This window comes from Drosophila biarmipes, unplaced genomic scaffold (genome assembly GCF_025231255.1).
Source record: "Drosophila biarmipes strain raj3 unplaced genomic scaffold, RU_DBia_V1.1 ptg000019l, whole genome shotgun sequence".
NCBI lineage: Eukaryota > Metazoa > Arthropoda > Insecta > Diptera > Drosophilidae > Drosophila > Drosophila biarmipes.
Genome location: NW_026114537.1, coordinates 3,025,335 through 3,037,547, shown reverse-complemented (window position 1 = coordinate 3,037,547; position 12,213 = coordinate 3,025,335). Strand labels below are relative to the sequence as shown.

Genomic DNA, 12,213 nt, shown 5'->3' with positions numbered 1-12,213 from the left:
TTATGATACTTTGAATTTTAAAACACTTTGTAAGTAAAATTGTTTTAAAAAGTCATACAAATAATTTTACAATGACTCATTACCTTTCCATTTTTGGTAGCAAAATAAATATTTTGTAAAAAACATTTCTCCTATATTTTGTTAAAATAAACGTTTTAAGCTTTAAAGATAAAATTGCGAAATTTTAAACATAAAAACACTAATTGTTTTCAGGAACTTAAAACACAACCGAATTTCGAGAGCATTGACGACAATGCCAATGGCCGTAAGGCCGTCACACCTACTAGAAAAGACTAACAAATACCCTTCAGTTCCAAAAAAAAAAGTTTCCCAGGCGAACCCCCCGGATTTCCGAGGGGACATGTCCTGGCGCACGGCCGACTTCCCCGGGACGCCCCTTAGGAAAATTGTATCGCTTGTACCCAGCAAGGGACACGTCCCAGGGAAATCCGATCGGAAATTCGAAATTTTTCATGGACTTTGCCCAGCAAGGACACGTCCCAGGGAAATCCCATCGGAAAATCTCGATTCCTCCATGGAGTCTCACCTGCAAGGGACACGTCCCAGGGAAATCCCATTGGAAATTCGCGATTTTTCCGTGGAGCTTTCACCTTTCCAAATATTGAATTTAAAATACATACATATTATTTTAATTTTCACTGTATTTTATTTTAATTGTATCATTTAAATCTATTTATTTTTAAATAATTTGTTTATAATGTTTTTCATAGCTTTTCTTAAACATTAGTCAGGGCCCTCGGAATCCCTGGCCAACGCTTCTGAAAAAAATATAATGTTTAGAAAAATGTGATTTACTTGTTTACTTGTATATTTACCTTGCGCAGCGCACAATTTAAACAGCCGCTGCTTCTCTTTTCATAACTCAAACAGAATGCCTTCATCTTATTTTGGTTTCTTTCTAAACTTAACGGAGAGACGCAAAAAAGAAGGCTGCTCTCTGAGAGCCGAGGGCAGGCTGATTATAAGACACAGAAAGAGAGGGTAATATCCGAAGATCTCTTTTTTGCCGAACTGCTTTCGTCGGTTGTCTTCAACCCTGCTCCGAATTCATTGCTGACGTCGACAGCAGCATACAGTTTTAGGCCGAAAAAAATAAAAAAAGCTTTTTACGCTCGAACATGTCCCGACGACGAACTCTGTAAGCGTTTTCTATTGCGGAAGACACTTCTTAGTGACTCCTAGAAAATGAAAACTATCGTCCACGATAGATAGACGATTGTAGAAGATACCAGAAGGGCCTTTCTCCATTGGAAATATTGAATAAAAAACTTCTTTTTACTTGTTCGGCAATATTTTGCATTTATTTTTACCTAAAATGTCTTTGAACGCTTGTAGACACGGTACTTGGCGTGTCGGAAATGCTGATTAATAATTTTATTTATGTCCAGCTCCGTTCACATGAAAAACTTAATAATAAATATTTCTAAAATAAACAAAAACAAAATTTTTTTTATATTTAAAATAAAAATAAATTTGAAGGAATTATTTATTTTTTTCACTACAACCAAGCCAGGTAATGTGAAAATATACTGAAGTAATCGTACAGCTTCATGTAAATTCGCACTCTTCGTTGAGTTGGACATTTTAATGTGTTATACAGCAAATTGCGGAATAAACTGTTGCTCAGTGGAAAACCAACAGCGTAGGTACAAAGGGAGGGGAATTTTCCTTTTTCCCAGTAACTATGTTTTTGTATCATTTATCTATCGTCCAGAAGTGCCTTAGAAGTTACTTCTTCGCGATTTTCACCCTTTTATACCCTTGCAAAGGATATAATGATTTCAGTCAGAAATTTGCAACGCAATGAAGGACACGTTTCCGACCCCATAAAGTATATATATTCTTGATCAGCGCCACTAGACTAGTCGACCTAGCCATGTCCGTCTGTCCGTCCGTCTGTCTGTCTATCGGGCTGAAACTTTCCCAAAAGTATTCTTTCTATTGCAGGTAGTATATAAGTCGGAAAGAGCCGGATCGGAAAAATATACATTAAAGTTCCCATAGGAACTATCGGGGAAAAATTTAAAAAATGTATATTTTCGTTGTTTTTTAACATATAACCTTCTAGGCTAAGAAGAAACATTTTTTAATTAGTTCTGAATTTCGAATTAAATTTTATTAAAATCGGACGACTATATCATATAGCTGCCATAGGAACGATCGGAAAATTAGTTGGAAAGTATGAAAAAATTATATCTTTTGTGCTTTTTAACATATAACCTTTTAAGTTTGCAAATAACATTTTTTAAATTTTTAGGAATTTTCAATTTAATTTAATAAGATCGGACTACTCTTATAAAGAGAAGTAAAAAAAAATGGTCTAAAAAAAGAATGAAATAATTTATTTTTATTATCACTGAAGTCGGCAACAATCCTTAAAAATTTCACATGGTGTTACAAAAGTTGGTTATTTCTTATAGCTGCAAGGGTTTATAAACTTCGGCTTGCCGAAGTTAACTTCCTTTCTTGATATTTTTGTAAAATGTGTACTATCGTCTAATTATCGTCCAGAAGTGTCTTAGTGACTTAGAAGTTACTTCTGGACGATAGGCGAAAGATAGATGGTGTTAGCAAGCGGTCGAAGTATTTTTGTGTATTTAATAAACCTGTGTTGATAAATACTCCACAAATTTTTCCATTTTTGGTATGGAATAGGCTTCAAAAATGTGAAATGCGCTTGCCTAAATTCAAAAATATTATCGGTTTTACTAATGCTTCGAATGGTAACTTAAATAAACTCATTTAAAAGGCTTAAGAATATTGAATATAAAAAGAGCGCTCCTGGGCGCACACAATACACATTTGCGCGTTTGCACATTTACATAGAGAGAGAGTTGTGAAAGCAGAGAGTGCGGTCGCGTTTTTAAATCGCCCCGTCTATTTTCACAAGTTTTCAGCAAAAAACCGAAAGAACAGCCGGCTTTCCTGCTTTGAGCATCTGGACACATACCTGGACGTCAGCTGGTGGCCAGGAGGTCGTGGACGATATCTAGGAACAACCCGGGAATTTACCCCCAACAGGTTTGGCGGCAAGGCAGGAGCCAGTCGTAGGCGAGGGAGGGGAAGCATCTTTTTTCCTTTTCCTCATCCTTATTTTCACTCGTTGTTTGTTTAGATGTTGCCAAAGTTTTCACTCGCGCTTTTTGTTCGTAAACACTAAATCAGTGGTGAAAAGCGCTTGCGCGACCAGCTTATCGCAGAGTGCGAGAGGGGTTGCGGGTGTCATAGCAGCCAGCTTCGGATAGCGTGCAGGCCAAGCACATAAGTGCGTGCCGTAGCAACACCTTGGGCGGCATTTGTTCGCGGGAAAATTCTAAATAAAAAACTTTTAAACCTTACCACTAAGATTTATTCCTTTTCTATTAAATAATTGAGAAAAGTCCGATCAAAGAGAAACAGGTCACTGCGTGTAAAGGCCCAAATTTCGTGCAGTACCGGTGAACTCCCCAGGCGGGGATATGGTGGGTAAGGGGAGTGGGGGCACAACTCCCTGGAGCAAGCCTAGGAGTTGGACCCCCCCCCAATAGTAGAAAAAGGCAGCCCAAAAGGATGTGCTGAAACAGTTTACTGACCTTGGATCGAAGGCCAGGGAGCTGAAGAAGCTAATGGACGGAAAGGGCCCAGACAAACCCTATGCGGGACAGTCGATGAAATTGACTGTCTCCAGAGAGAAGTTCTGTCAGCTGTGCAAGGCATACTCGAAGAACAGGAAAGAGCTAAGGTGACTGCTAAAAAAACATGCGCAGAAGTGCTCGCGAGCGGCAATAGCAAGCGACCCAGGGGACATGAAACTGGGAAAACGCTAGCCATGCCAGCAAAAAAGTCGATGCATAAGGCGCCGGCAAGCGAAGCTAGCCAAGGGGGAAATAGGGGCAAACATGCTGGGACCGAGAGCACCGGTAAGCCCAAAAAACGTTCACAGGAGTTGAAAAAGTGGAACAAAAGGTAAGGAAGCCCAAGGTGCATCCTCCACGCAATGACGCAACCTCCACTGGTCCTACGCGGATATCCTTCAAAAGCTAAAGGCAGATCCGCAGCTGGAGGACCTAGGTCAAGCCTAGGCAGCAATGTCGACGTCAGAGCGCTGACTGAGACAATGCTGATCGAGGTGAAGGACATCAACGAGACCACGGACAAAACGGATGGCATATGTGCGGTTAAGTCACAGTTTGATGTGGAACTGCCACACACCCAAACCGCCACACTAAGAGTTACGCCCGACATAGGGAGGCGTCTCATGGAAAAGGGAAAACTCAGGCTGGGATGGACCTGGTGCAGAATCCGGTCAAAGATAACACCCAAAAGGTGTATGGAGTTCAACCATATAGAGGGGAACTGTACATCCCAGGAGGATTGCTCTAAATGCTGCTAGAACTGCGGCGCGAAGGAGCATCAAGCCAGAGTCTGCAAAGCAATGGCCTGCTGTATGCTCTGCAAGCGCAAAAAGGAGAAGGACGGTGACCACCCAACAATGAGTGGAAAATGTCCGTACTTCAGGAGGGTTATGCAAGGGCTTAGGGGTTAATGAAGATTCTTCAGATAAACCTAAACCACTGCAAGGTTGCCCAATCCTTGCTGAAGCAAAATGTCATCAAGCAAAACGTATACATGTCACTCATAAGCTAGGAATACAGAAATAAAAACTGCGGAAAATGGCTAGCAAATGGTAGCAAAAAGTCGGCAATATGGAGCTGCGGAAGCCCAAGGCGCCAGATTAGCAGGAAAAAAAATCTGAATCCGGTCAATCGACTCACAGGGTCACCGGCGGAGTCCCCCAAGGATCAGTCCTAGGCCCTTTGTTGTGAAATGTCATGTACGACGAGATCCTTAGGATCACGGTGCCTGAAGGGCACGACTCATTTGTTTCGCGGATGACGTAGCCATAGTAGTTACTGCCAAGAAACTCTCAGGCACGGAAAGAATCTGCAACAAAGCTGGGATGGTCGCGCCTTGGCAGCTCATAAGACCGAAGCAATCCTAATAAGTAGCAGGCAGCAAGTGGAAACGGCCACTATTAAAATTGGAGAAGTCACCATAAACTCTCGCCCAAGCTTAAAATACTTGGGGGTCATGATCGATCATCTGCTTTCATTCAAAGAGCATCTAGTGTACGCTGGTGACAAGGCAGGCAGAACCGCGGCCGCAATTTCGCGAATTATGGTGACCACTCGGGGACCGAGGCAACCAGGACGTAGATTACTGGTTAGCGTTGTCACATCGACGGTGATGTACGCTGCTCCCATATGGGCCCGAGCCACAAAAAATTGGAGTTACTTGCAGGAGGGTGATTCCGTACAGAGACTGTCTGCCTTGAGGGTTTGCTGTGCGTTCCGCACGGTATCCCATGACGCGGAGCTAGTTATATCAGGAGTAATACAGATAAACCTGCTAGCAGTGGAGTCAGCTGGTATCCGCGCAGGTAGCACAGGGGTCGAAACTGTCGAATCCCTACGAAAAAGGTACAGACAACTTACCATTGCAAAGCGGCAGGAGAGGTGGGCAAATAGCAGCAAAGGACGATGGACGCATAAACTTATCCCAGAACTGCAGAGATGGCTGGGAAGGAAGCATGGACATACTTTTACTTAACGCAACTGCTGACAGGACATGGATGCTTTAAATACTACCTAAATAGGTTTAAGCATGAACGTTATGAACACTGCCCCCTCTGCGAGTCGGATAATGAAGACGCACGTATTTTTTTGTCTATCCGAGATATGAAAATGAACGTCGAGATCTGAGTTGGGAGGACGCCAGCCGTTTGTAACCTGGTGGAAATTATGCTTGAATCAGAAGTTAATTGGTGCGCTGTATGTAACATGGCCACAATAGTTCTAAAAAAACTGCGCAGAAAGACTGCGAAATTCCAATAGGATAGAATCCTAGAGAGCCATTAGGGCAAGTTTTAGCATGAGCCATTTGGAGAAACAATTTAAAGGCAATTGAGTTGCTATGTGTTAATAAAAAGTCGAGCTATTTATCCATAATCACATAATTTATGGATATGTGTTTTTAGACGCCAGAATACAGTACCACCACTTAATTACATTGATGATCGGGATATACATATTGTTGACAGAGTGCAAGTAGCCTGAGGAAGCCACAAAAAGTTAATTTTGGAAAAGTGGTAAGTACATAACTTTGCAATGAGTTAGAACTGTGTTTAATATTTTATTATGTAGACTCTTTCTGAATTGTTTCACGAAACAGCAATTCTGAGTTTCTACGTTTTTCTTACTGACTCTCTTTAAATTAAAACTTAATCTTAAACTTATCTGAAAAATAAATGTTTATGTATATTAAAATGAATTATGAGAGTGTGAAAAAAAAATATTTGAGTTTATCAAACAAGCGTTTTACTTAATAAAAAATGGTCTACAAATATTTAAAAATTACATTTCTAAGACGAGGAAAAAATACAAAAAAAAAACTTTCACACAAATTCGGAATTTTCAATAAGTATTGAATGGGTTAAGAAAAGTAGTGTATCATTCAAACGGCATTTAAACTACCTTTCCATTGATGCCAAAAGTTAAACCAAGCAAGTTTAAGTTACGAGTATACTTAACTTTTGTTTTGTCAAAATACTTATGCCGACTAGTGTACAATACAGAATTATGGAGTGCTTATAATTTAATAAGAATACAAACTATGTTCGTGTGCTTCAACAATCGAATACCTTTTATTATGTGTCAAATTTAAAGTAAAACAAAATTCCATTGCATTTTTATTGCCGGCAAAAGCCGAGTCAAACTAGACAAGTCCGCATATGTGTTCTTCGAGTTGGGATTAAGCATACAGACTCTAGAGATTATGAGAAAGAACATGTTTTTTTGAAAGAAGTACCATGCCTGAAAACGCTAAAGTCCAAAGATTTTGTAATATTGGAAATTGAATTTGGTTTTGATAATCAATATTCATATTCATTGTAAAATTGTTTAAGTTGGAACATCCAATAATTATGTATTAATAATAATTATCAAATAAAAGAATCGGCGCTAGATAGCACACAATCTTGGGAAAACATTAATTTCCACTAGCATATCTCCGACTTCCGAGCACCTTTCTTAACTGAGTAGCGGGCTTTTGATAATCCACGCCGATCTTTCCTGTTTTCAATAAGGTAAGCATGTTCAATAACTTAAAACTACGAATAGTTCATATTTTATTCTTTTCTTTCCTAGAAACTAGTAAGTTCCAAATTCATATTGGCCTTTAGAGTTTCTTTCTGATTTTTCCTCGGGCAGTCGCAGCCCTTATCGATCATAACTTACCTGAAACTTTAGTGCTTTAGAGCTTTCCATTTAAAAATTACTAACTATAGGATTGTCTGAAAAAAACTCGATTTGTTTATCGTCGTCATCGTGGTAAAGTACAACTTTTTGGTGGGACGTGGTGGATTTGCGGCTCGGGGTTATATTGTTGCAATTTTGCACAACGTCAGTACTCTCACATGCGTCTAATAGTGCTGGCTCCATATCTAGAGCGTAAGTTGGTTTTGGATTCATTGTGCATAATTTTGAGTTCTGAACGGATCGTTCTAAAACGTTGCGATTGACAGCCGGAAGCTTACCTAGAAGCTTCATCTCACAAGGGCTGTAAACTGGATTGGTGGCTCCACATCTATGTTCCTGATTTAAATTTTCAATACCATATTTTCCTTTGGAAATGTTTGCCGCCCGGCACGCGTTGTTCGATATATGCAGAGTGGCCCTAGTAATTGCATAGCCTAGGAGACTTATACCCAGCAGAAGGCCAATCCAAAAGCCTAAGGGATTGACTAACGGCAAAATATTCAGGTAGAAGTTAAATCGCGAATCCAGATAGTCAGGAAGCTTTGTCATCATCTAAAATAAAAGAATTCCTTTATGACTTTTTTGTTGCCATGGTCAAATGTGTACGTACAATCTCGAACCATAACATAGGCGTTGTCAGATAACTAAACTTCGAGACGGTCGGAAAATTACTTAGGTCCTTGAAGTGCATGTTGATTTGCATTTTTACAGATAACGATAGCGGCAAGCCGGACTCCTACAAATGTGGAAAACATATTAAGTTATTTATCGAGCTAGCAGCATTGTCACCCGCCAGTTTTTCCAACTGGTTAATGTATAACAATACCGCACGCGATGTGGGTGTGGTTTGGTTTCTTTGCTTTGTTTTTTACACTCAACGCTCACAAGCTACCAAAGTGATTTAGTAGTTCTTTTCCGCGCCATTAGGACTGCATCTGCCATTATCAGAACGAATCAGTTATTTTGAATAGTCAAGGCACTCGACGGTTTAACTTGCTTTAATTGTAAATCGATACAAGCGGTTGAGCGCTTAGTGAAAAAAAAAATTTAATAAAACTCATAGGTAAACATACCGGTTGAATAACAAAGGCTGATGAGTGTTTCGTCGGATCAGGATTTACACCGGTAATGTTTTCTTGTAGTCCCAAATCACCATTCATAAAGTGAGGAAAGCTCAAAGAGATTGGGAACCCGTAGTAGCAGTCTGTGACGTCAATCAGCCCAACCGGTTGGCAATCGCCTATAAAGTACAGTTAACAATAAGAAAAACAATCCAAGAGTGTTTAAAACGTTTTAAAAAGAGCTTATAATAATAATAAAAATTAACCAAATTTAAGTAAGCTAAATCCACAACATATGCATATCTTATTTTATTTATAAAAACATGTGATGCAATTCTTACAAAAGGGATTGGGTTTGATTGATTATAAACTACTTTGGAACGTCCAAAATGCTAAAATTTGTCTGACGCCCACATTTTTAAAGATTTTGTAAAGATGTAAATAGACTTTGATAAATACCTAAAAACGTATTGTTAAAATAAGACCTTTTGTAAAAAAATTTCCTCCAAAAAAAGGAAACTCACAAAGAGGCAGGAAGAGGTATTAAAATTCGAAATGGATGCCGTTTGATCTAATGTATAAGTCCTTCAAGCCACACTCGGTCGAATGCTTGAGAGACATTGAGTAATATAAAACTAAGATTTTCAAAAGCTGAACGATTTTCTAATTTCCGGTCGATAGTTTCGAGCCCTTCACAAAACTTTGCCCGCCTTACATTTAGTGCGATGCGACGACCAATCAATTTTGTGGCGGCGTTTGGCTGAAATACATTTCATTCGTCGCTGCCTTGGTTGCTGCGGGCCCAAAAACCCAAGGAGTTTCTATTCAGAGTAATTGTTCCTTTAAGAGATCATAAACTTGGATAAGCTCTCCACAAGCGATGTTCTGTAACTTTTCCGCACTGAGCAAGCCCTTTTTCCTGCTTTATGGTTTTAGTGAATCTAAACGTGGCTTCTTTAAAGAGTTTATTTGAATGCAACGATTTGCTGGATTGCCGTACGCGTCGTAGAATGGATTCCAGGGCATGGTCACAGCAGTCTTAACTTATCCTTATTTTAGGGGTGCTTGATTATTTCAGGGCTTTGAAGAAGAGTAATAAGACCGCCGGGTGGTGCGATGATAAGTCCGATAGACACTTCTTTCGTATTCGATTCTTGGGATTTTAATTGTCATATCGAAGTCAATTAAGTCCGGGACTTTTCTGTGGTCAGCTTGCCAGTGGGTAGGACTGCGGAGTATTCAAGTTTGTTGCCCAAGTTTATAATTGCTTTATACATGTCCTCCCGTTATTGTAAATCCGTTTGGAAGAAGTGATTTTATTTTTATGGGTGTAACTTGCAACTATTTGGTTGCAAGCTTCTGGAGAATGTGGTGTTAAATGCGTTCTCCGATTAAGATTCCGGTTCCGCCGTAGGCCTTACCATACGGATAATTTTTATTTTATTTGGAAGGTGTATTTATCTGCCAGGTTTTGCATTGCAGGGTTCCGCTTAGGCGGTTCTTAAACAAGAATTCTGCTCTTCAACAGAAATTGCACTTTATAGATCGGATACTCTTCAGTTTTCTTTAGAGCTTACCTCAATGGCTTGCGGAATTTATCTGTTGAATATATTTTTGGTGAAAAATCAGTTTTCATTCAAATCCTCTACTATCTCAGTGGGGGCACGTCGGGCTCTTTTCTCTTTTAACATTACTTCCAAGCCTTTGATGCTCTTCAGACGATTCACATATTTTTAGTCTTATCCTGATATTAAGTCAAAAGTCAAAGTCATCACCAACAATTTCTTTTAACAGGGCATTCGAGTTCTGTTTCCGTATATACGTTTTTTGCGCCCTTGACTTTTTTGCACGGCTTATCCAAGTTCGGATTGATTATTCTTTAACATCCGACAATTGGGTGAATCTGTTGTTATTGATATTTTATATCAAAGGTTGGGAAGATGGTTTGATAGATAATTGTTTCTCTGGTTTACAGACCTTCACCGTTAAAGTTTTTTTGCCTTTCGTATATTACTCCAGTTGGTCCAAAAGATGAATATTGCTCCGTGAATTACTATTTGAGTTATTACCCTAACACTTGTCGTGCTAAAATCCTTGGCCCGAAAATAAAGCTGTAATCGACTTCCATCTCAGTAAGATATCTTTTAGCATTTTCTCATTGACATATATATACTGAAGCAATGGAGGTCACAAAAGGAGAACTAGTTGTTGCCTGCGATAAATACCTAATGATCGAAAAACGTCTATTTTTCCTATGAGAGCCAAAAAATATGTTATTACTGTTTATCATTTGTTTTGTTTTAACCGAAAATTTCGTTTTCCTTAAATAAATATAAGGCTTTACTATGCTATTTATCCTTTTCTTTTGTCTTTGCACGGAAACCTCTCTCACAATGATGATTCATCGGTGCACTCGCACATGTATTAAAATAAATGACTAATATTTTATTTAAACAAGTTTTAACTTTTGGTATCCAAGTATTATTTCAATTCATTGGAAAGTTTGTAACGGATAGAAAGAAACGTTTCCGAAGAAATTAAGCAAATCTTCAACATTTTGGGCGCTGAACAGGTTTAAGCATTATGAACTTTTGTGGGCATGGCGCCCTCTGAAATAAACTGAGCAAAACCGTCTAAAATCTTTTAGAGTTTCCGCTATTGGCTATCCTGCAGAAGGACAAAAGGTCGTACATACGGACATGGCTTGTTATATACCTAATTAGTCCATCCCATCTAAAATAATACATTCTTCAACGTAGTATATCAGTTAAAAAGCCACACAAGAACATGGAATCACACGAAATGTAGAGACCTACACGCCAAAATATTCTGCAAAGCAAAAAAGTTTGACGGAGCAGTCCATTTGGCAACTGCGAATGTGCAGTATGGAGTAAAAAAATGTCGACCCTGCCACAATCTGTCAAGTGTTTCAAAGGTCCGATTTTCATCCAGTTCATCCAGTTTTCCAGTTCACACAATAAAATAATAACTTCATTTTAACGGTTTAATAAAACAATTAGAGCGACTCGTGCGGCACCTAGCTACATATGCGCTGTGTTTGCCGAAAACAAAATATTTGTAGTATTATGACATTAATTATCCGATTGTTCTTTTAGCAGCTATATGGTATAGTCATCCGATTTGTATTTTGATGTAAATTGAAATCCTGAAGTTCTAAAAAATAATAATACCAAGAATAGAAGTTAATATGTCAAAAAAGACAACGAATTCGAAATTTGGTTAACATTTTTTTTAAATATTTTCCTGATAATTTTTTTAAAAGCTATATGATTAATTTATGCGGCTTCTAAATTTAATTTAAATTTTAACCACAAAAATGGTAATTTTTTTACATTACAAAATAATATATCAAATTTGTAGCATAAGTTCCTTTGGCCAAATTTTTTTAGATAAGCGTGTTTGCGTAGACATCCTCTATATATGGTTTGAGTTTCCTTTTAACAGCATAGTCCAGCGAAGCCCAATAAGTACGAGGGCCCTTTTGTACAATCCGACATACATAGATAAAAGTTAACAAGAATTTGCCCCAATGGCTTTCGGGTAAATTAGAGTAAGGTGACACTGATTCTTAAATTTTGGATTTTTTTCCTTTTAAGGAATATCTTGTCAATCATGACTTTTAATTTTAAATACACATATGGGCCGTTCTTTTACAAAAATTTTTGAAAAAAGTAATACGCAAAGCAAAATTTTAAGGGATTTCTCAAATTGAAAATTTTATTTTGCTTTTAAGTTTGTCCCAAAACGTTATTTTAGAGTCTTTATTATCCTTGAATAAAAGATAATCGTGACTTGTATAGTTAATTGTTGCTGAT

General features: G+C 38.5%; 1 protein-coding gene across 31 annotated transcripts in view; it reads right to left on the bottom strand.

Annotated features, from left to right (window-relative positions):
- Positions 1 to 12,213, bottom strand: part of LOC108035858 (scavenger receptor class B member 1) — a 330,380-nt gene that overhangs the window by 145,330 nt on the left and 172,837 nt on the right. For all 31 annotated transcript variants that reach the window (XR_007765604.1, XR_007765603.1, XR_007765602.1 and 28 more), the window contains 3 exons: positions 8,390 to 8,556; positions 7,927 to 8,052; positions 7,296 to 7,868 (listed from right to left, as the gene is read on the bottom strand). Coding sequence is in view for 6 of the 31 variants with exons in the window: in XM_050890329.1 (XP_050746286.1) it covers positions 7,326 to 7,868; positions 7,927 to 8,052; positions 8,390 to 8,556 (836 nt within the window). In the remaining 25 variants the exon portion in view is untranslated. The remainder of the gene's footprint in view (positions 1 to 7,295; positions 7,869 to 7,926; positions 8,053 to 8,389; positions 8,557 to 12,213) is intronic.